The 24,840-nt window shown below is 35.4% G+C and overlaps 2 protein-coding genes across 5 annotated transcripts in view; one reads left to right on the top strand and one right to left on the bottom strand.

Annotated features, from left to right (window-relative positions):
* LOC113068610 (sodium/potassium/calcium exchanger 4-like) overlaps positions 1 to 6,997 on the top strand; it is a 37,221-nt gene extending 30,224 nt beyond the window's left edge. For all 4 annotated transcript variants that reach the window (XM_026241388.1, XM_026241389.1, XM_026241387.1 and 1 more), the window contains 7 exons: positions 648 to 817; positions 1,503 to 1,644; positions 2,564 to 2,730; positions 2,803 to 2,917; positions 4,360 to 4,472; positions 4,585 to 4,650; positions 5,765 to 6,997. In XM_026241388.1, coding sequence (XP_026097173.1) covers positions 648 to 817; positions 1,503 to 1,644; positions 2,564 to 2,730; positions 2,803 to 2,917; positions 4,360 to 4,472; positions 4,585 to 4,650; positions 5,765 to 5,914 — 923 coding nt within the window. In that variant the 3' untranslated portion in view covers positions 5,915 to 6,997. The remainder of the gene's footprint in view (positions 1 to 647; positions 818 to 1,502; positions 1,645 to 2,563; positions 2,731 to 2,802; positions 2,918 to 4,359; positions 4,473 to 4,584; positions 4,651 to 5,764) is intronic.
* A 13,982-nt stretch (positions 6,998 to 20,979) lies between these two features.
* Positions 20,980 to 24,840, bottom strand: part of LOC113068608 (transmembrane protein 121-like) — a 35,614-nt gene continuing 31,753 nt past the window's right edge. The window contains exon 2 of the mRNA XM_026241386.1: positions 20,980 to 24,303. Within this exon, the coding sequence (XP_026097171.1) occupies positions 21,543 to 22,493 (951 nt within the window). The 5' untranslated portion in view covers positions 22,494 to 24,303 and the 3' untranslated portion in view covers positions 20,980 to 21,542. The remainder of the gene's footprint in view (positions 24,304 to 24,840) is intronic.

The raw sequence follows: 24,840 nt of genomic DNA, 5'->3' as shown, positions 1-24,840 counted from the left end.
TATTCTAAAAAAAAAAAACAGATAATTTTTAATTTGACCTTTTTTCTCAAGGTTAGTTCAGGTTTTTAAATAGCTACTAAGACCTCCAGAAAATGTCAATGTATAAAAGCAGCATGGAAACAAAGAAGGCATTTCTTCGAGTTTGGTGCGTCTGTTTTAAACTAAAGATATATTTCTTGGAAGTCTTGGTCTTATTTTTTGCATATTCTCTGAACAGCATGACTTGGGTTTTGTCCAATTATGGTTTATCTTTGTGAGAGAAATTCGGTGTTAAAGCAGATCCAGTGTGTGTTTTCCAGCTCTTGAGATCTCAGCACTTTTGCTTCTCGCTGTGATTGAGAGGTACAGTCACTGCCTCCTCCATCACTTCTGTCTCTTTCCTCTTTTCACCAGAGTTTGTATCTTTCCTCATTCCTCATCTGCCTGTTTCTGGCCTTCACGTTTAACTCTGCCTGCCTGTTTAGTCTTACTAAACCTTTCTGTGTTTACCGCACGCTCTTTCTCTGATGCTTCTCTGAAAATATAGCTAATAATTTGAGATGGAGTAAATGTCTCATGTAAGTGCTTAAAAACATGTTGTTTTTGCATAGCAAGACAGAAATCTTGTTGTGTGTTGTTTTATGGATATGTATTTTGTCTTTCTGAAGTCAAGTCCAGTAAGGTTTACAGTCGAGGTTCAGTGGTAATGGTTGATGAAATCATCAACGCTAGTCCTCCACACTACCGTTTCCCTGAAGCCGGGCTCCGTGTGATGGTCACAAACCACTTCGGACCCAAGACTCGTCTGCGCATGGCCAGCCGTCTCATTATAACGGAGGTACACTCTGATACAGCTAAATAATAATAATACAGAAAAAAAATTAAAACGAGTTTTCTGTGTGAATATATTGTAAACTGTAATGTATTTCTGTGATGCACAGCTGTATTTTCAGCATCATTACTCTTCTCTTCAGTGTCACATGATCTTCAGAAATCATCCTGATATGATGATTTGCTGTTCAAAAAATATTTCTGATTATTATACATTTTAAAAACTGCTTAAAATTTTCCTGGAACCATGACAAGGTTTTTTTAAATTGATTTATTATTTTATTTATTTATTTATTTATTTTATTTTATTTTATTTGAGTTATTATCATAAATGTCTTTACTGTCAATTTTAATTAACTTAATGCGTCTTTAAAATATTAAAATATAAATAATTATTTTTTAATCTTACTGAGCCCAAACTTTTGAACGATACTTCAAATTCAAATTAATAAATAATTTAATAAGACTGTTGAATTAAATTTTCATCAAAATAAACATTTATTTTTCAAATTGTACATTATTATGTTGTGATGCCTAAATTATTATTATTATTTTTTTTTTTTCATTTTTTTTTTTTTTCTTTTTTTTTGACAAAGTAGTGCAGATCAATGTATACCAGCAATTTATCATCAGCTCATCAGCCAGACTTTTAATGTTGATGCATTTGTAGAGCAGTGTTTGTTTGTGTGTAGCGTCAGAGGTTGGTGCAGTCGGCTAACGGTGTGGAGACTGCTGTGGTGGACGGCAAGCCAGACATCGAGAATGGAAACGTCCCAGAAGACAAAACCGCTGAAGAGAAAGAGAGTGAGCTCACCTCGCCGTTCACAATACCAGGTGAGGAACCTTATAAAGCCATTAGTCTTTTAAAAACCGCTTGTAATCTCCTTATGCTATATCTGAATCAAATCTTGGATTCAGTCTTTTTGCCAACTTGTTTTCTTACAATTAGCACAGGTTTTAGATCTCTTTTTGGATGATTTGTGGATAATTTATTTGCCAATTTACACTCAAAAACTAAGATCACTTAGTCTTATTATTAATCACTCCCAAAAAGAGATGCAAAAGCTGTGATAATTAAAAAGAAAACGATTGAATTCAATACTTGGTAATAATATCGCATAATGAGAGATTTTCAAGCATTTTTTGTAAGCAGGTTTTGTAACAAGTACAAAATGTTATGCTATATTATCACCATATCTTGGATGCGTTTATTTTTTTTTTTAGACTTGTTTTCTTTCACTTAGCACAGGTTTTGTATTTCTTTTTTGGAAGCGATTGATCTGAGCACATGCACCTGAATTTTTGAGTGAAATAAGCATAATTTGTGTATAATTTCTTCATTTTTTTCACTCAAAAACTGAGATGAGTGAGGCCTTCAATCAAAAGATCGCATCCTATATTTGGCAACAATATTACATACAGTAATGAGAGATTTACAAGCATTTGCTTTATGGCCAATTTGCATGCAATTTTCTTGTTTAAAAAAAAAAATATAATATAATCTATAATCTAAATGGGTCATGAGAAATCTTGATCAATGCATTACTAATTAAAATACTAAATAAAAGGCCTCAAATTAGAAGGACAATCTGCATTTTCTATCAGTTCTTTAATAGTTAGATCTTTATTAGAAAGGCTGAGGTCAGGGATTCTGGGCTTAAAATAAAGTTGGTGACCACTGGTCTAATATGATAACATTAACTAGCATCAGAATGACTGGAACACAGAAAATGAGTGCTTTTGTGTGTTTCAGCCGGCTGTGTGAACAGAACTAAATGGCTGATCTCTTGGCCGCTGTTATTGATCCTGTTCTTCACCATCCCAAACTGTGCCAAGTCTCGCTGGGAGAAATACTTCATGCTCTCGTTCATCCTCTCCACCGTCTGGATCGCCGTCTTTTCCTACTTCATGGTGTGGATGGTACGTGCGACACGGCTCTCTCTCTCCGGTCTGTCGGTCTTGTTTTTATGACAGCTTTACTCTGTCCTCTAGGTGACGATCGTCGGATACACGCTTGGCATTCCCGATGTCATCATGGGCATCACGTTTCTGGCGGCGGGCACAAGCGTCCCGGACTGCATCGCCAGCCTGATCGTGGCTCGTCAAGGTTCTGATCAATAAAACTGTAGCAGAATGAATTTAACATGAAACACGGACTGTTTTACTTGCACGTATCCGATCTAAGCAGAACAGAACAGGTAATGTAATCACTATCAATCACTTCAGACATGGACTGCATCTCAATGCTGGAGAATCCAAGATTAGCAACTTTCAGCCAAAGAAAAATATTGAGGATCATATTACACTGAAGTCCAAATATGTGTATCTAAAAGATTAAGGTTTTACATTTACATGTTTTAAGATCAGTCAGTGCAAGTTTCTTTTAGTTGAAACAGTTCAGATTTACATTTTAGTCTGGGACTGGGTTTAAGCCTGGTCTGTGAAACTGGGGGTAAGTGTGTAATTTCTGGCACCAACTGGTATTTTTATAATCGTTGTTTTTGAGCCGATGATTGATTTATTTTATTTTTTTATTCTGAGAGCAATATTTTGAAAGTGATGACATAATGATTAGCAGCTGCATTTGACTAAATATTTTTTATTTGTTAAATTAATATTATCATTATTGTTATTTGACTAAATCTTTTATTTTGTTTTATAAAATGACCCAATATCCCTATAAAACCTGGACACTAATTTAATTTAATTTAATTTAATTTAATTTAATTTAATTTAATTTAATTTAATTTAATTTAATTATTCATTTGATAAAATAATGTTTTGTTGCTGTTGTTGTTATTATTATATTTTTATTTGACTAAATATTTAATTATTTGTTAAATTAATATTATCATTGTTGTTATTTGTCTAAATCTTTTATTTTGTTTTATAAAATGACCCAATATCCCTATAAAACCTGGACACTAATTTAATTTAATTTAATTTAATTTAATTTAATTTAATTTAATTTAATTTAATTTTATTTTATTTTATTTTATTTTATTTTATTTTATTTTATTTTATTTTATTTTATTTATTCATTTGATAAAATAATGTTTTGTTGTTGTTGTTGTTATAATTATATTTTTATTTGTCTAAATATTTAATTATTTTATCAATTAAAACAACAACGGTTGTTGTTGTTATTGTTAATAATAATCTTATTGATTTATTTTAATATAAATAATATTATTTTCATTTTATTTTGGTAGAAATACTTCTTGTGGCTACTTTTTGTTTCATTCATAGGTTTGCATCTTTATTGAAAAATGTAGTTTATTTTTTATTTTTTGGTCACATCTTTATTTTGCATTCCTTATTAAGTTGCTTATTACTTTTTTTTTTCACTTTCACTTTCAGTGTTTCACCACTGATAAATTTAATAAGTAACTTTTTCAGTTTTTTTTTCCTTTTTACAATGCTGCTGCTATGCAAGTTAAGATTATATCATCACACTTGAGAGACTTCATGAGAAGTGTCCTCTGAATCTCAATCTGCAAGATGAGTACGGTTGCTTGTCCGGTCTGAAAGCGTATCTGGTTTCTGCAGGACTGGGAGACATGGCCGTGTCCAACACCATCGGCAGTAACGTCTTTGACATTCTGGTGGGGCTCGGCGTTCCCTGGGCGCTGCAGACCATGGCAGTCAACTATGGATCAGTTGTAAGCACATCCAGCAGCTCCTTCTGTTTGAACAGAGATCAAGCTGAAACCAGCAGCTTCTACTGTTTTTAGTGTAATGGTGTAATCATCACTGTCTCCTCCCTTCGTCCAGGTGATGATAAGCAGTCGGGGACTGGTTTACTCCGTGGTGCTGCTGCTGGGATCTGTCGCGCTCACCGTGAGTAAATCCTGACACCATTCGTGACTCAATCAGACTCAGACGCAAGCTGTAGACTTCCTCTGTCAATTCTGCTGAAAACATTAAGAAATGATTCACTTTTGTGCATCAGGTGTGCAGATTTGGAGGAATCTCCTGTTAATTCTGGTATCACAGTTATGATCATTAAAATTAATACTTATCCCTTACTAGAGTTTTGGAGCATTGCTTAAGTGTGGAGAAATTTAAATGTTTATTAAAAAAATTTATAAACATAAATATATCAAACTAATAATAATACAAAAATCAGATGAATTGAAATGAAATAAATTATATATATTTTTTTTTTCAGAATATATTTTGACATTCAAATTGTCAATTCTTTTAACATAAATCACATAATAAAAAATCTGCTAATAAAAACTGTTAACTAAAACTATAATATTATATATTATAAATGTTATTAAATCAAATTAATTTCTAATCATACAACATAGAGATTATTATTTTATGTGCGGAATGTATTATTCAATCTATATTATTTTAAACAAATCAAAAAAATAAAACATAAGTTAATAAAAATGTATCAATTTAAACTAATATTCAGTGTAGCACTTGATAATATAATGACAATAAAATGTTATTACAAAGTGATTGACAAATGCTTAAAATTTGTCTGAATATTTTAATAATCAAATGGTTGAGTCTTTATAAATAATAATAATTTATAAAAACATAAATTGAAATGTTTACATTTTTATTTTAATGTTAATATGAAATGATTGACTGTTGCTTAAACTAAATATTGCATTTTTTGGTTTTCATTTGCTGAGAATGTTTTGATAAATTAAATTAATAATTTAAAAAAAATAAATTAATAAAAAATATATAATATATAACTATTATTTATATAAGGAGTTATTTCTAATCTTTTTATGAAGTGACTGACAATTGCTTTGTAGTTTTAGTTTTAATCAGTGAAATGTTTTGTGTAGTTATCTGTCTAGACATTTCATAATTGAGAGCCCAATTCTTTTAATAATTTAAAGACTTATTAATGTATCGATTTGTGAAATGAGTACTGCATTGCACACATTGACTCAACATCAATCAAAGGATGTTTCTTGACCTGCAGATTATTGGGATTCATCTGAACGGCTGGAAGCTGGACTTTAAGCTGGGCGTCTATGTGCTGGTTCTGTACGTCATCTTCCTCTGCTTCTCCATCATGATCGAATATAACGTCTTCACCTTCGTCAATCTGCCCATGTGTCAGGAAGACTAAAATCTTCACATGGGCCGCTCCGTATCCCAGAATGCACCACCCTGATGTCAGAACCACCATCACCTCAGACTGGAGCGATGTTAGTCTTAATGAGGACTAACGCTTAATTCAAGCTCCTTTCATTCGACTCATTTCACTGTGGATGGAAAAATGGATACGATCTTCCACTTAAGCTCATTTTGATGACCTCTGACCCCGGATTTTGACTCAGAAAGAGGAACTTGTCCTTGGCAGCTCTTCTCTTCCAGTTTAATATTGTAGAACGCATGGCAAATAGGAAGTCTATGGACGCCTGGATAAGCATTCATCCTTTTCTACATGCTTACACTGATCTATTTCTATTTCATGAACTCTATTGCTCACACAACTGTGAATTCTTTTGCATAATACTAAGGGAAGCAAAATATTTAGAAATGCAAGAGAATTTAACATTTATTTTTTTCAGAATTATTGTGTCCTAATTGGGTCAATTGCCCATGCAAATCAGTGCGGTCTCATTGGTCTAAAAAAATCTGCATATTAATCATCAACAGCGTTGCAGCTGGCTGTGATTATGTTGCAGCACTGACTCTTTCATTGCAGACTGACTGATTACTTGTCATTGGAAGCATGTCGTGCCGGATTAGGACAGATGCATGGTTATTCTGCATACAAGATTTTTTTAATCAGTATTTTTGGTCTTGTTTTTTTCAGTAGAAATATCTAATCATCCTTTAAACAAGATAACTTTACTTGAAAACACAAATGCATTGAGTAATTAAGAGATTGCAGAGAAAATATCTTCAATTAAGTTCATTTGAATTATTCTTACATCATTCACAAATTGTTTTGAGCATAAACCCGAGTATTTGGTTAGATTTATGCTTAAAGGTTTTAAAATGCATATTTAGAAATGCAAGAAGAATGAAAGTATTATGTGCTATCTATTTTTATCCTAATAACAGTTAAAAAAAAAAAATCAGTTATGCCAATGAAGTTTAAGATTTTTGAGTTATTAAGAGTTTTGGAAGTCTGTATCTTTAAAAATTAAGTAGATTTTTTTTTTCAAACTTAAGTAAATTTTGTTAGATTTACTTTTTTTTTTTTTAAAAGGAAGAAAATATTTAATGCAAGAGCAATTAAAGAATTGTTTAAATCATTGATTGCTGTAGTAAACCGAGTAAAAATATAGGTTTAATAGTTCAAGTTCAATTATTTGAATTGTAAGAAATTGCAAGAAAAATCAAATTAATTCAAATTTACATGAATGATATTTAGATATTTGGAAAAAACAGACATAAATACTGATAATGAAGCATTTTGTTTTGCATATAAATTGTGAACTTGTATATTTTTTATTCAGATTACGCAGTGTTCTTGTTTTATGATGGTTTTGTCATCGCCTCTTTGAGAGCTCTGTGAATATAAACTTGCCTACAAAGAGATTTAATAATTGTATTTATTAATAGATGAGCGTCTGTGATGTGGTTTCTGGTGGTTTCGGGCTGGTCTTGTGCTCTTGAGAGGCACATGAAGCCATTCTTTCATTGTGAAATGTAGAAATTAGCACTTTAAAGCAAGTGAGTGGTTGGTTCTCAGTCAGAAGTGCTTCCCTGTGTCAGACGTGTGGGTTTGTGTGTAGATGTTATTGTGTGTGTATTTGTGCGTATCAGGGGAAGACCTTCAGACAATCCCTCACATGAACAATCCATGCACTGCAAAAAAAATTGTTCTCTTATTTAGTATTTTTGTCTTATTTTTCAGTCCAAATATGTACAATTTCTTGAATCAAGATTGTCTTGTTTACTGAAAAATATATCAAAATTAAATGAGTTTTTGCGTAAAACAAGAAAAAATATATATGAAAAATACCATTAATTAAAAGGTAAAACAAGATTATTTTTCTGACCCCATTGGCAGTTATTTATTCCTTTTTAGATTCTTGTTTAATTAATTAACTTTTTTTTTCTTTTTTTTCAGAAAACAAAACTTAAAAGGCCTATCATACTGTAAGTCTTTTTCATCTTGTTTTATTAAAAGGAAAACAATTTTTTTTTTTTATTCCAAAAATAAGAAACAAATTTAAAGCAAAAACGCAAAAAGTCTTGTTTTCAGAAATTAAGTTTGTTTAAGCTTTTCTTGATTTGAGCAAAAAAAAAAATAAATTTCCTTTTAATAAAAAATTATTTGCCTCTCAAGTCGTTTTCTGACTAATTAAGTGCTTTTACTTAAAACGAGAAAACATTTGAAAAAGAAAGTCAGAAAACAAGATTTGAGATGCAAAATGACAGGATAATCTATTAAGTCTTGTTTTATTAAAAATATGTATCAAAATGAAGTGAGGTTTTGCGTAAAACAACTAAAATATCTATCAGTGGGGTCAGAAAACAAGATTTCTGCTCTGATATTTCTGTTTTAAGCAAGATCTCACTCTCAGGTAAATGTATCTTGATTTAACAATGTATTTGTACTGGAAAACAAGACAACAACACAGAGGAAGCTCATTATTTTTTTGCAGTGCGAGCACAGCCACCATCAGCACGCGACTGCAGTGCATTGTGGGATTTTCCACCGAGGTGATCTTGCGTTTCCGACCCGGCAGCTACAGAACCAAACCTCTGTGGAGACGTTTTCCCGTCATGCGGATCGAAGCGTGACAAAAACAGTGTGGGCATCCGCAGCAGAAGAACGGGGTTTATGCAATATAAGAGCTGTGCACAGCATACGGACTTCATTATTTATGAATGCTGGGAGTGAAATAGCAATAGGATGTGGACTTGTAGTGGACACTATGCAGGGAGGAAGTGGCTTTGCTCTCCAGTGCATTAACTTCCTCCTTACAGGGCACTTCAAGACTCAGACACAGACTAATGAGTAACCTTGGACTTCTGAGCAGAAGAGAAGTTACAATGATGGAAACTATGAAGGTGTTTATTTATTCAGCACGTCTTGCGCATCCTGCAATCTCAACTTCATCCAGAGACAGTTACTGTAGTTCCTCTGGACCTTTCTTACAGACACTTCATGCATTTCTGCCTAATACAGGAACATTTCAAACACAAAACCAAGCATAGATTAATATTCTCTAGTGCCATTTTGTAATAAAAAATGGGGTTAAATCTCACAAAAACATGTCCATGCAGCTTATATTTCACCCCAAATCAAAAGCTGAGGTTATATTTTGCATATGATGTCTCTTTTTGGGAGATTTTTTCATTGTGACACCAATTTGATGAAAATTAAGCACAATTTTTTTTTAGGGTTTGATTTGATTTATGATTATTTGAAGCCTATTTCTGTTATGGAATATATAATTGTGACTTTTTATCTAAATATTTTGACTTTTCTCATTAAATTTTGTGTTTAAATCTCACAATTCTAGCTTTTTTCCCCTCTGAATTCTGACAAATCACAATCACAGTATATATTTTTTTCTGTTTTGAAAAAAAAAAGATAATTGCAACTTTTTATCTCAAAATTCTTTTTTTTTTAATCATAATTCTGACTTTTACTCCTCACAATTCTAAATTCACTTCTCGCAGTTATTATTATTATTATTATTTTTTATATGATGAAAAAAAAGTGTTTTGCAACTTTTTATCTGATCATTCTGGCACAGTTGTGAATTTATATCTCATAATTCAAACTTTTGTCTTTTTTTTGGAGAACTGTGAAAAAAGCCATAATCGTGAGTTATAAACTACGAATCAAGAGAAAAAAAGTCTGAAATGTGTCATTAAAAGTTCTTAATCCTGTGGTGGAAACAAGCTGCAACTGTAATTCCCTTAAAGTCATTATTTATTGTGCATTATATATACTGTATATAGTTATTGTTGCATTACAATAATGAGCATAATTAGTTTGTTGCATTACATAATGAGAATTTATGGGAAATGTATAATTGTCACAAAAATGAAGTTCTGGTGCAAAAACTCTTAATAGACTTTATGCAAGATATAATATCTTCATGAACTTACTTGGGGTGAATTTTGACCTGGACATTTTCTAGACAGGTTTTGAAAGATTTACCCTGCAGATGCACGTTGATAATGCAGACTTTTACAGCTGTAGAAGTAATCGGTTCTTTAGATAAAGATCATTTGTACATGCAGTACGTTTAAGATGCTTTGACCATGACTGATGTAACATCAGTTGAAACGGTGGCCTCTTCATCTGAGACTTGATTTGAGGTTTTTTCTTGTATATTAAGGCACACACTTTCTCTGTCTACCAACACAATTATCGCATATCTGTTTATGAAGCCACTTTTTGAACAAGTATAATTGAGATGGCATAAATGTTGTACCTCTACATTTTGTGGATTGTGTGGGAACTTACAAAATAAGCACACACACACACACACAGACACACACATTCAATAAGTGTATGAACTGCGACCCCATGCACTGTGAGATCAACGTGATGTGGGATTCATGTCAACAATAATAAAAATAATAAATGTAAGATGATCAAAATATGTCTATATTTCCTGTAAAGTTATTTACTATGATCCATAACTGAAAACATCTGTAACACATATATGAATGTATTGTCATGCTTTAATGGACATATCCAACAAATGCATTTTACTGTAAAGCAATAACATGATAAAAAAAAAAAATATATAAATATATATGTGAAAAGAATGATTCCTGTACATATATGAATCTTTGAGAAAGGAATGATTAAAATATGTCACAAATTAAATGATGCCATTTATACCTGTTTCATAGTTTTTGTGGCCTGTGCTGTGTTTTAAATGAGCTGTATGTGTGTGTGTGTGTGTGTGTAGATGTGTTTGTTTCTTCATCAGATTTGGATAAATGTACATCACTTCACTTGTTCACCAGTAGATCCTCTGCAGTGAATGGGTGCCGTCAGAGTCCAAACATCTGATGAAAACATCACAATAATCCACAAGTAATCCACAGCACTCCACTCAGATTTACTCATCGAAAGATTTATTAGTGAAAAAAAAAACACTTTATAATTATATTGGAGTCTACACACATGCTGTACAGTTAATCTGAGTCGCTGATTAATTTGAGTGCTGACAGATATTGTCATGTATTGTCGCTTGAGAGAGATGCAGATAACTCGATCTTAACCCTTAAGAAACTTGAATTAATGCTGTCACATAACAAATCTGCTTCAAAGATAAAACCAGTGCTTTAAGTGGGCCGGTACGCACTCGTACTCATTACCGCCACTTCCAAATATAGCTCTTGAGCGTACTGCCACCTCTCCGTGCGCCCAGAACATGCTTTTAGCGTACCAGTACGTTCATTTGGACATCTGGTTTTAATCCTTTGCCTTTGCTGCCGCTTTTCAGAACGCCCTTCACAATGCACGCTTCCTAATTCTTCCTAGTTTGGAGTATGGAGCGTGAATCAGTTGAACCAGTTTGGGAGTTCGGAGCAGGATCACGAATCATGTTCGGGAGTTCGGAGCAGCTTCACAGATCATTTGAATCAGTTCGAGAAATCAGAGTGGGTTCGCGAATCATTTGAGTCAGTTCAGGAGTTCGTAGCGGGTTCGCGAATCATTGAGTCAGTTTGGGGATCGCAAATCATTTGAATCAATTTGGAAGTTCGAAGCGGCTTCGCAAATCATTTGAGTCAGTTTGGGAGTTCGGAGCGGGATCGCGAATCATTTGAGTCAGTTCGGGAGTTCGGAGCGGGTTCGCGAATCATTGAGTCAGTTTGGGGATCGCAAATCATTTGAATCAATTCGGGAGTTCGGACCGGCTTTGCGGATCATTTGAATCAATTCGAGAGTTTGTATAGGGTTCGCGAATCATTTGAATCAGTTCAGGAGTTCGTAGCGGGTTTGCGAATCATTTGAGTCAGTTCGGGAGTTCAGAGCGGGTACGCGAATCATTTGAGTCAGTTCGGGAATTCAAAGCGGGTTCGCGAATCATTTGAGTCAGTTTGTGGATCGCGAATCATTTGAATCAGTTCGGGAGTTCGGAGTGGGATCGCGAATCATTTGAGTCAGTTCGGGAGTTCAAAGCGGATTCGCGAATCATTTGAGTCAGTTTGGGGAACGCGAATCATTTGAATCAGTTCGGGAGTTCGGAGTAGGATCGCGAATCATTTGAGTCAGTTTGGGCAACACGAATCATTAGAGTCAGTTTGGAAGTTTGAATGCAGTAATGCAGTAGCTCTTTCTAAGGGTATTTTTTCAAAATCCTTTTGCACATTTAATTTATGTTCAGTAGTTCTTTCTAGCTCAAGAAAATCCACAAACTAATAAAAGGATTTATTATTAAGGTTGCCTGTTGACTGCTGTATATAAAAGCCCTTCAATATAGTTGTTGTTACCTCAGGATGAGGGGAGTCATCAAAAAATAAAAAATAAAAAAAAACAGAACAGAACTGCTTGCGTCTTGCCGAAGAACATCGTAGCCGGAACTACTTCTCTCTGTTTATGTCTATGAAGAATCACAAAGGTACTGGGTTACTCCGCCGCGGTACCCCCGAAGCAATCTAAAATAGTCCGAATATAAACACTTATTATAGGTGCACCCTAGTGATTCAGGACAAGCTAAAAACACGGTTTGGAAAATGGATTCATGGTGTACTCGCTTATTATATACATTTTTCTACATTTTGAACACAAACAAAGTTACGGATTTCACAGATTATCTCTCATATTCTACTGTCAGGACATAATGACAAGTTTAATAAATATGTAAAAAATATTGTTTTACAAAAGTTCCCTACAAATTGTGAATATAAATAATTGGGTTCTGTAATAATGTAAAATAAAAAAAAATAATACATTTCATGTATTTATTATAATTTTGCTGATCATGGTTTCGAGTATTGATACTGATATTGATCTGCCCTTTTCGGGGAACAGGAAAACGAGCAGTAATCTTAGACAACATAATCCGGATATTTTAGTCAAATCTGCAAATTCGTTTGAAGACCCAATTTATCCAGAGATCAAGATCAAATCATATCAGATATATTAAGTGAGGTACAAAGAACGGGCCTCTGGAGTTGTGTGGATTATTGTGATGTTTTTATCAGCTGTTTGGACTCTCATTCTGACGGCACCCATTCACTTGCAGAGGATCCATTGGTGAGAAAGTGACGTGAAGTTACATTTTTCATTTACATTGGATGGCCAGAGGATGAGTTCATTTTAATTAAGGTAAACTGTTCCTTTAACAATGAATAATAATGCATTCTGTTTCACCAATTAAAAAATATATATGTATATTAAAATATTATATCATTACAAACGAGAATTATTTCGGTAGGGGTAGTGCGTTAACTGATGTAGTTTGGGTTAGTTAGTGGAGGCATGTTGCAGGTTACTGAGAACCTTAAACAACCTTCTTTTTTGAGAGTTCAGTGTGGACTATAATAGCAAAAGAAATCTCCACAAATGCGTTTTTATTAGTTTTCAACAGAGGAAAAAATATTGAGATATTGATGTCGTTCAGAAAAGACAAAGACGTCTTTTTACTAGAAAACCTCACACAGCAGCCTTTCTACTTTACTAGATTTGGGGGGAAATCCAAACGTTGGCATAAGATATTTATAAATAAATATTTTTATTCTAATTTAGATTTATTTTATTTATTCTAAAGGGATTACAATAAAACAAATATACGCTACAGCGTGAGCTGCGTTTTCTGATTCACGAACGAATGACTCTTTTGAGTCGGTTCTTTCAATAAATAGTTCAAAAAGACGCATGAACCCAGACTTCACTGAATGAACTCAGAACTACTGCATCATCTTACTGAACGACAAGATAAATGTTATTGCATTTCATTACAATGCAAAAAATCAGCACTTGTTGTGCAACAAAAAAGCAAAGATATATTCCTCACGTGTTCATGTTTATGCTCGTTTCTACGGCTTACCATAAACCTTATGTCAATGCATTGAAATTAGTTTGGCATTCTTAATTGAATCGGCTAATATAGCACGGAATCCCAAAATATGTTAACTATAAAACAACATCTGCATCTTCCCCTATATTTCAGATGATGGGTACTTTGTCCAGCAGGTGGCAGATTAACATCACCGTTTGATTAACAGAGACTTCTGGATGGTCAGCATTAGACAGTATTTGTATTCTTAAGTCACTCTTAAATGCCTCAGTGCTCCGTTAGATAGGTAAAAACCAAGCCAAGTGACATTTACTTTAAAGAATTATCTCAGGCACAGTTTGCAAGCAAAACATTCGAGAGAGAGAGAAAGAAAAACCTGCCTGCAGCATTTGAGTATGCATGAGACTTGCTTTGATAATTTAATAGAATATATACTGCCACAACATCTAGACATTTGGAAGTGTGTGACTTTGAGTGTGCAAATATGTTGGGTCACTTTGTGTTTTAATTATAAGTGTGTCAGGATAAATGCATTGGAATTAAACCTTGGTTTAGTAAGAAGTCTCCTGAGTGAGACTCATCATCATCATCATCATTTGTGCTTTTAAAACTGATTTACGTTTGACTTAATGGAGTATTTGTATGTGAGAGATATAAACCATCTGCAACAGCTAAGCTCCTTTTTTTCAGGTGAAAGCTCTTATTAAGGGGGCAATTCAGCAGCTGTCAGTGTTGGAGCATTTGCTCCATAATTACAGCAGTTTGACTGGGAAAGCTGCGATTCTGCTCTAGCAGTCGAGCGGAGATAACCGCCTGCAAGGTTACTACCTCTGTCAGGCCTTTTTGAGCATTATACTTCCTCCAGCTGAATGACTGTTATTTTCATAACCGCATATAGTCTAATTTAATATGTATCGCCACTTTATTTATTTAGATGCATAAGAATCACATTCAAACAGACTTGTATTTAACTTATTTACATACAGATCACATTCAGCTTGTTTTATTTTCCCATATTTTTATGTTTTTAATACCTTGCATACATATCACTTTCAAGCAAATGTGTTTCTATTTGTCTGTTTGTTACTGTCAAAATGTATATTACTGTTTTTACCCTTGTCAAAGACTTCCAATATGTAAAATCTTCAATCTTTCAATTGCACGTTCACAGAAAATAAGGTTACTTTCATTGCAAAAAAAGTAATTCATGCCTGTATACTATAAAGACATTCTTATATTTGTATACAGTGTTTTTAAGTGGGCCGGTCCGCACTGTACTCAGCAGGCCTACCGCCACTTCCAAATATAGCTCTTGAGCGTACAGCCACCTCTCTGTGGCCCAGAACGTGCTTTAAGTGTACATGCATGCTCATTTGGACATCAGCTTTAATAGAGGTTTTAATCATTTGCCTGAGCTGCCGCTTTTCAGAACGCCCTTCACAATGCATGCTTCCTTATTCTTCCTAGTTCGGAGTATGGAGCGTGAATCATTTGAACCTGTTCGGGAGTTCGGAGCGGGTTCGCGAATCATTTGAGTCAGTTTGTGGATCGCGAATCATTTGAGTCAGTTTGGGAGTTCGGAGCGGGATCGCGAATCATTTGAGTCAGTTCGGGAGTTCGGAGCGGGTTCGCGAATCATTTGAGTCAGTTTGTGGATCGCGAATCATTTGAATCGGTTCGGGAGTTCTGAGTGGGATCGCGAATCATTTGAATAAATTCAAGAGTTCGTAGCGGGTTCGCGAATCATTTCAGTCAATTTGGGGATCGCAAATCATTTGAATCAGTTCGGGAGTTTGAATGCAGTAGCTCTTTCTAAGGGTATTTTTTCAAAAATCCTTTGCACATTTTATTTATGTTCAGTAGTTCTTTCTAGCTCAAGCAAATCCACAAACTAATAAAAGGATTTATTCTTAAGGTTGCCTGTTGACTGCTGTATATAAAAGCCCTTCAATATAGTTGTTGTTACCTCAGGGATGAGGGGAGTCATCAAAAAAATATATATATATATTTTTTTTTTTGGGCTATAATAGAGTACCGGCACCTCTTTTGGGCCACTTAAAGCACTGTTTGTATAGCATAAGAATTATGGGACTGTAGGTTGCACTTGATATGCAATGTAAGATTTGGGTGCTTAACCTTATGTTGTAATTAACCATTTGAAACAAAAGTTACAAAAAATGTAATGATGCATGTAGACAGTTTGTCTTCATTAGAGCAATCTAATTAAACTTCTGTCCTTCTAGCAAGACATGACACTCAGTTGTGCTTTCCAAACAAAACCTGCCAGCACACAAGACACATTTCAATTCAATTATCGTTTAAAAGTACCTGTCATGGATGACTTCCCAAATGAACCATTTGCAATTCTGGATTAGTTCCATAAATTGACTTGAAATACTAAAAATGGCACAGTTTCCCATCACAAAATTGTTTAACCTCTGACAGCTGAAGTTAACAAATCATGATGAGCTTTCCTGAGCGCTCTAATGGAAGCCTGTGGATGTTTCGTATGATGAGTTCATGAGCATTAGTGTAACTTGGAGGACGCCCAAGTCACACATTTACGGGTAAGTGTATGATTGCAGGAAGCTGAACCTTCATTATAAATCAGCCTGAGTGTTATTATTGCAAACTGCTTTTTTGATATTGTGCTGCATCATTGTATTGAAATCCATAACGTTCAGAAAACCGAGAAATGTTGTCAGTAACCGGATTGAACACACTCTGAGTTCCCGCACCTTTTAACAAATGAATTTCTGTGACTCTTACAGTCATTCTACTAGATTGGTTTGCAAGCAATTGTAACTTTTATTATATAAAAACACATGATAACCATAGAAATGTCATTTTATTCATGATTTTTCAATCATAGGAAATTTCATATGGCTTGGAAATCACAATTTTTAAAATGATATTTATGATAACTTGGTTACTCTGGATTAAAAATCATATAGTTTCAGAAACTTTTATATAAATATGTCCTTTTTTAAAGGTCCTGTTCTTCAGGATCCAATGTTTTAAACTTTAGTTAGTGTGTAATGTTGTTGTTAGAGTATAAATAATATCTGTAAAATTCTAAAGCGCAAAGCTCAATGCCAAGCGAGATATTTTATTTAACAGAATTCACCAACAAAAAACTACATCCCTCGTTGATCCCTCTAGTTCCTGCAGTAATGACGTCACTAAAACAGTTTTTTGACTAACCTCCGCACACATGGATACACAAACAGGGGGCGTGGTCTTGTTGCACTCCAACAGAGAAGAGGAAGAGCTGTTTGTGTTTCGCCATGTCATTGAAACGCTGTTATTTTCATCTCGGAGTCCAATCATCTTTGTTTGGGCTTCCCAGGGACGCTGTACTCGGAGATTAAAGGGGGGTTGGTGAAATGCTATTTCATGCATACTGAGTTTTTTACACTGTTAAAGAGTTGGATTCCCATGCTAAACATGGACAAAGTTCCAAAAATTAAGTTGTACGTTTGAAGGAGTGAAGGAGTTCCTTAAATGGGTCCTAAAGCACTTTTGCCGGAAGAGCGCGCGCTCCCGTACAGTTTGACGACGGATTTGCGTATCGTTTATTTCTTAAGGATGATGCAATCCCAATGAAAAAGGGTCACGATCGTGTGTTGGAACCGCAGGCGGTGAGTAAAACTGCTTCAAATATCTCTGCCTCCTTGTTAGTGCGTCCCCTCACATGCCGGAGACCCGGGTTCGAGCCCCGCTCGGAGCGAGTCGTTGCTGCTGCTGCTTTCATTCAGTTTCAGCCTCGGGTACAGACTATCTTTCTCTTATGAATATAATAAAACTAAAGACTTTTTGAATTTATGAAGGATGCAGTACTACTCTATATGTACTCAAGATTAACAGGATATTGAGTGAAAACGAGCATTTCACCCCCCCTTTAATGGTTACAATTTATGTTTAACTCATGTTAAACTATGTGCAGCACATTTTGCTGAGGACAACTTCAATCTCAATCAGTTTAATGCAGGATTCGCACAAAGATTATTCTTGAAAGATGGATCAGTTCCCTCTTTGTCTGGAGAAGGCGTTGTTTATGGACCACAACCGGTAAGTGTATTTTATTATTTAAGTTGGTGCGTTTAACAGTTTCTGTAACTTATTACACAAAGGGCAACGCTGTTTAGCTTTGTTAACTAGATGTTAGGGCTGTGCAAAAAAACTAATGCGATTTTCATGTGCATCTCGTCAGTAAAAACGCTCCTGTGATTAGAAGTACATCTCCAGCACATGCTCCTGCCCACTTGCTTTGCACTTGCGTTTTGTCAAGCGTTTCCAGGAGGGCAGCGAGCGATCAGCTGCTGTCGAATCACAACACAGGAACTGCTGGCCCTATCAGAACTCGTTACGTATTTCTGAAGGAGGGGCTTTATGGAAATTGGAAGACATCAGCCCGTTTTTATGACAGTGAAAACAGCGGTATACAGATAGGTGAATTGTGTGAAAAATACTGTGTTTTTTTACACGCGAAACATGAACACGTGTTACATTGCACACTGTAAACACAATCAAAGCTTTAAAAAAGCGCTAAAAACTGGACCTTTAAATCACGATTTTATGAATATCAGGGTTATAATAAATTAAAAATTAATTCAAAATAATTATTAAGAATTATGTCAAAGTGCACTAAAATAACTCTGATGCATACTGTGTTTTCAAATGATTTAATTAAATACAGATCTTAATTTTTAAAATGTTCTGATATTTTCAGGTCACCTTTGCCAAAAGTAATCTATGAAAGATAATACTAAAATTTATAGCGTAATCTATTGAAACACATGATTGACACCCAACATAATTCTTTCATCCTACGCTGTAATGCATTAGGATCTTTTGAAAGTGCAACCATAAATAGGCCACAAGTTTGGTTACATTTGCAATGAAAAGATGATGAAATGCAATGCGAATATACTTATCATGCATTGAGAATACTTTTTCTAATGCATTATATATACAGGCCTCAGGTCAAGTGTTATCATCTTCTCTCTTTGTCATTTTTGAGCACTAAACACACATTAGAAGGCTTGCGACCCTTTGACTGGCTTCTGAGCGAGGCTGAATCTTTAATGTTGGAAAGCAAATGTAAGAATGCCTGAGGGGCTGCTGACATCTGAACGAGGTTTATTGATGCATTTTGAGTGAAAGATGATGTTCCTCCTCCATCTCTTTGCTCTTCACTGTGAATGATAACAAGACTCAGCATTGTGCACAGAAATCAATTCAACATCATTTTACTTTTTACATATTACACTGTTTTGGGCTGAAGGTTAAGACTGAATTTTTTATATTTATCCCCCTAAAATTTTTGCACATTATTATTTGTACTTAGGTGCAGCCACCGCATCCACTTCAAAAATAAATAAATAAATAAATGAATAAAAGGTTTGTAGAAGATTATTGCCATACATTTTGCACGAAAACTTCAAAATGTTATGTTTAATTCAGTGTTACTTTTACGTTACCGTTTCTTTGTAATAATTTAAATTTTGGTGTCTGCATCAAATTTAATTTACAAAAGTGATTTTACATACATAGAAAACATTAAATGGAAGTAAAATGTCTGCTTCAAATAACCTTTGTGTAAAAAAAAAAAAAAAAAAATATATATATATATATATATATATATATATATATATATATATATATATATATTAAATCGGTAAATGATAAATCAGTAAAAATATATTACTCACAAATATATTTTACCAAGTGGTAATTGGTAAAGATTTAAAGGGCTGCACTGTGATCCTTAGTAGTCTTTTAATGTCATCTAATGATTTTTATTATAAATATTTTTTATCATATAAAATTACAGTAAATTACATTTTAGTGGGTGTCTTTTGTGATTCGAGGTGACAAATGATAGTCTTCTTTTTTTGATTATTGAAAACCTCTTTTTGTCTTTGACCATTATTTTTTAGTAAAACTATTTGTCTGTTTAACTTCAAAGATGCAGCAAACCCCTTGAAACAATATTTACAGTCATTTTAACTTGTGTAAATGCAGAATGACTTTCAGAATAGTGCAGTTTTTATGCATGTGTCTTCTGTTGATGAATATCCCTCTCAGGTACGATTCAGAAAAACATGCAATCGGTGTTGTGTTTTTTCTAAATAGTGTTAAAGAAAATGGTATGTTACCATATGAAACACTGTACCGTAGAGGGATATTCATGCTGTCAGATGGTGGGTGGACACTAAAGTAGAGAAATTCTCAAAAAGCACAATACTCAGCGGAGTGAGTCAAAAGCACCGGAGACCTCCCACCATATGTAGGTGGCAATAAATTAATGGTGCTGAAATGGAATACATCAGGTAGCTGCATATGTTGCATAAATCAGACGTGGATGATAAATGGTGTTTTACATTCGCACTGCGTGCAGAGGAAAGGCTGTTTAATTCCACAGTGTCCAGGCCTCAATGTTTTTGGAATCAGTTTCATGCTGTGTGGCTTTAGAAAGGTGAGTCCCTGCTGATGGGGGCCACAAGTAATTTATTTCATTTTCCCAGATGCCATTTACCCTTCCATCCGCTTCCGCAGAATCGGTGTGCTTACTCAAACATTAGAGGAACTGATTTAACCAAAGACCGAAATGGAAATGCTGTGATCCTCTGTTCATGTGGAGAAAAAGTGTGCGGTGGCCGGCACAGGGGTTGCCAGGTCTGCTTAACAAAACTAGCCCAAATATGCAATTCCAACAACTAATATCCAATTTTACAGTCACCGTTATGCAAATTGAAAACCATTAAATTGTAGTGATCATAAACACAACTCAAAGGCTCCACACAGTACCAATGGCCCTCCCTCTAAAAAATGTTTTACATCTACCTCAGTTTTATCATTGGTAGAATATAAAATATTTCAATTAATGCATTTCAGTCAAATATAATTTTTGTAGTATGTCAAACTATTATCCCATGGGGGGAAATCAACCTGTCCTGTGGCAACAGTTTAAAAGTAGTAAAATACTAGCGCAGACTTGGCAACCCTGCTAGCAGTTCTGTTAGCATAAAAACACTTTGCAAATAGCAAAAACTTTTTTCTTATATTTTTTATTAAATACAACTGATATTTCAAAGAAAAATTAAAAAAAACAAGCACACATGTTGTATATATATATATAATAATTATTATATAATAATAACAATGATAACAATAATAATACATATACCAACTAAGTGGGAGTGCATTCACTCACCTTTTGCTAAATAATTCCATGAAGGTCACTGGAAACAAATTTCTTACTTTTCCCTTTCATTTTCATTTAAAAAAAAAAATGTCAACACATCGTAAAACACAAATGCAAACACGTATTTCAAGCATGTAGGACTACTCCCCAGCATTTGGTCATAAACATCAACCTGACCTAACTAGTTCCCTCAATAATAAATTCATTGCATTCTTTTTCCATTCTCCCATTCAATACTTGTAATAGAGGAAAATATCTGATGCAGCTTGACAACATGAATTCAGACCCAAAAAAATGGATGTGGAAACAAGAGTTTGGTCTCTCAAACAGGAAAAGTATTTTGCACTACAGTCATAGAAAGAAAACAGCACTTGGTCCTTCATTGCAATCTGTGGTGAACGAATCATAAAACACTGAATGTTTTTCTTTAAACAACACAGCTCATGTTTGGCTGATTCACCTCAGTACAGAAGAGGACGGAAAACCACATAACGCTGGACCAAAGTACCTCAAAACAGTTCATCCGTTCATATCTGGTGGTTCGAATGCTCCTTGTTGGCTCAGAATCCTCTATTTTGGTTCCTTGGTCATGTATCCATAATCTCCCGTGCTGGAGTGGGTTCAAGTGGGAGGCTCGTGACATTCGGCAGAGCTTGTCCGTGTCCGACCGAGTTCTGCTGGACTTCCATAGGAATTCCGGTTGCGTTTTCTCGATTTGGGAATTCCCGCGACTGTTTCCGATACTCGAGAAAGGTGCATACCTTGGTCGCAATAGCCACCACATTCTTGCCGACAAAGATGGTGGAAACCCGGCTGTCCTGGAACAGCACCATGTTGACACCACGTATGAGGATGGTGACGATATTGATGGTGACCAGACTGAGAAGAGGATAAAGCATCATCTTTTGGGGAGACACGTGGTCGCCCTGCACGCTGATCTCGCTCAGGGACACGCAGGGAAGAATCAGAAGTAAAATGTAGCAGTAGAAGAACATCAAACCTTCTGCCCAAATGGGCAAACCTGTCCGCTGTGGCTCCCAAAGGTTTGCCTGCATATCCAGCAGATCCAGCAAGTCCAAAGCCACCCAGAAGAGCCGGCCCCTCATGTCCTCCTTCCTCCGAAAGGTACGGACGTATTCCATGCTGTCCAGAGCCACCAGAACCAGGTAGAGGCCTGGCACACAAATGGACAACAATAAAGTCAAAGCCTTACGGGCAACAGTCTCCAGACTCTTGCGATCAGCCTTACAGTTCTGGAAGACAAAGTAAAGCTTGATCTCCAACACGAAGATATAGAGGAACCAAAGGATCATGGCATATCCTCGTCGAGCTGTCCGCACTTCTGCTCCAACCCAAACCGCCACATAGCGAAGGACGATAAGAAAGCAGATGTCCCCAACAAGGACAATGATGCAGACTCCGATCTTTCGTGGCCCCTGATTCTGCTCCACCAGGTAGGCGTCCATGAATGCCATGCTGGTCATGATGACAAAGGTGGTAAGACACACATGCCGCTTGTCCGGTGGTGGCAACACCATGCTGAGGGCCACCACCGCATACACTCACTCACAGCAATGTTGTCCGCTCCTTTGCACTTGGGTTGGAAGGGATTTCGAAGTAGCTGGTCAAGCCTTACTAGGCTGGTTGGAGCAGTTGTTTTTACATCCCAGTTCAGTGAACTTTGAAGGCATTTGCATTACTAATATTATGTAAACTTGAATAAAGTGAAAAGAAAATATTCTACAAAAAGCCTATTGCTCCCAACTGACAGTTTAATTCACTGCTTTTCAAGGGTCATATTGATTTGACATCTGAAGAAATGGTGTTAGATTATAAAAAAGTGCCAAAAATGTTCCAGAGCAGCATTACTTTGCAATGGAAATGCAACTCTTAAAGACCAAAGAGACTTAGTTTTGCAATCTTGGTGTCGGCAAATGATTCTTCTCCAAATTGATTGGAAGTCTGAAGAAGCAGTGCTAAATGATTCAAACTCCAAAAAAAAAAAAGGTCAAGAGCAGGATTTTTTATTTTTATAGAAATGGCACACTTGAAAACCGAAGAAACTTGTTTCACAGTCTTGGTCTTGGCAGATAAGTCTTCCCTGGCACACTAAATGGAAAAGTAATCCGCCCATGAATCCATTAAAAGTCAAAAGCTTTACTGCGCTGATTGGAGCAATTGCCTTTTCAACCAAGTTCTGCTAACTTTGAAGGCATTTGCATTTCCAATATTTTTTTTAACTTGACCCAGAAAAAAAGTAAAAATTTATTATTTTACAGTAAAAAAAGTGAATGACAGTTTGATTCACTGCTGTACAAGGGATGAACTGCTTGTAAATTTGAATATACAGTAGTCAATTATAAAAAAAAGTGGCAAAAACAGTCCAGAGCAGGATTGCTTTCCAATGGACCTGCAACTCTTGAATACCAAACAAACCTGTTTCAGAGTCTTGGCCTCGCTAAAGATTGTTCCCCAGTTCACTAAATGGATGAGAAATCTGCCTAATAATCAGCAGGGTCAAGCTTTACTGGTTGAAGGGTCTTTTCAACCCAGTTCTGTGAATTTTAAAGGCATTTGCATTTTCAGTATTTTGTAAACTTGACCCAGAAGTAAAAATAACTTATCCTACCAAAACGGCAATTGCTTTCAATTGATAGTTTAATTCTGACTGCTTTTCAAGGGTTGTATTGATTGTAAATCACAAGAAACAGTGTAAAATTATACAAAGAGCCAGAAAAGGTCTATAGCAGGGATTACTTTGCAATGGAAATGCAACTCTTAAAGACAGAAGAGATTGTAGACAATCTTGGTCTTGGCAGATGATTCTTCCCAAGTGCACTAAATGGAAGCGAAATCTGCCCATTAATCACAGAGGTTGTATTGATCCTGTTAGACGGCATGCCTGCCCGACCTCAGCATTCTCCATGAGATGCCATAACTTTCCTCTTTCATGCTCACACAATTGGAAGGTGATGTGAGAATGCATGGGATTTCCCGGAAGCTTTGCATGCATTTGCTTGATAGTGGGTCAAAGTTCTTTGGTCTAAGTACGGTAATGGTAGGTCCTTTTTCTTGCAAGAAGAAGGTAACTTTGAGAAAATGGAGTATAGGGACCAAATATCCAGACTGCAGATACTCAGCTATAACAGAGTAACATTTGTTTGCATCTACCAATGTGGAATTGCTCAGCAGTAGAAGATTGTTTTTGAGGGCTGGTGGTCTCCATCCATAGATCATCTAGACATAAGGTCAGTGGCTCCAGGGGCTCCACATCTGTCTATGGCTCCCCCAGGGGGAATCTCTTTTACAGAGCTTCAGTTTCATCCTCGTCTGCTCTTCTGACACAACCTGGAAAGAGAGAGGCAAGAAAAGGAGCTGTCAGCACAGAGTGGTTAATAAATCACAGCTCACTGCTTGGAGCCAACGGCATATCCATATCATTGTGTCAGCATCATTTAAAGACATGTGATAACAACGTTGGGAAAATACACTGTTACACAGCCACTCATTCATTTGCACCTTTTAAAAACACAGGGGATGCTCACAAAACTGTACAATCCTGTGCAATAAACCAAGGAAATTTTCCAGCGTTGATTTAAGTTTCACATGCAGGAGAGTGGAGACCAAGCAGTCCAAAATGTGTTTCTTCTTCATCATATACATATATTGTGTGAGAACTGAGAGAGAAAATGCTTGAAGGGAATTTGAGGATCTACTTTTCTTTCTATCTTTTTTAGTTTTTGATGTGAGAATGATACTGACTTTATAATTTGGACTTTTATTGAACGTGTCATAAGTGCATGTCATTTTTTTAAAGAAATGTCCATGAAATGTCTTCGATCTTTGATATTTATTTAAATACAGATGAATATTTTATTACTTAAA

This window comes from Carassius auratus, linkage group LG45M, assembly GCF_003368295.1.
Source record: "Carassius auratus strain Wakin linkage group LG45M, ASM336829v1, whole genome shotgun sequence".
Classification (NCBI taxonomy): Eukaryota; Metazoa; Chordata; class Actinopteri; order Cypriniformes; family Cyprinidae; genus Carassius; species Carassius auratus.
The sequence above is the reverse complement of the archived record's forward strand: the minus strand, read 5'-3'. Positions and strand labels throughout refer to the sequence as shown.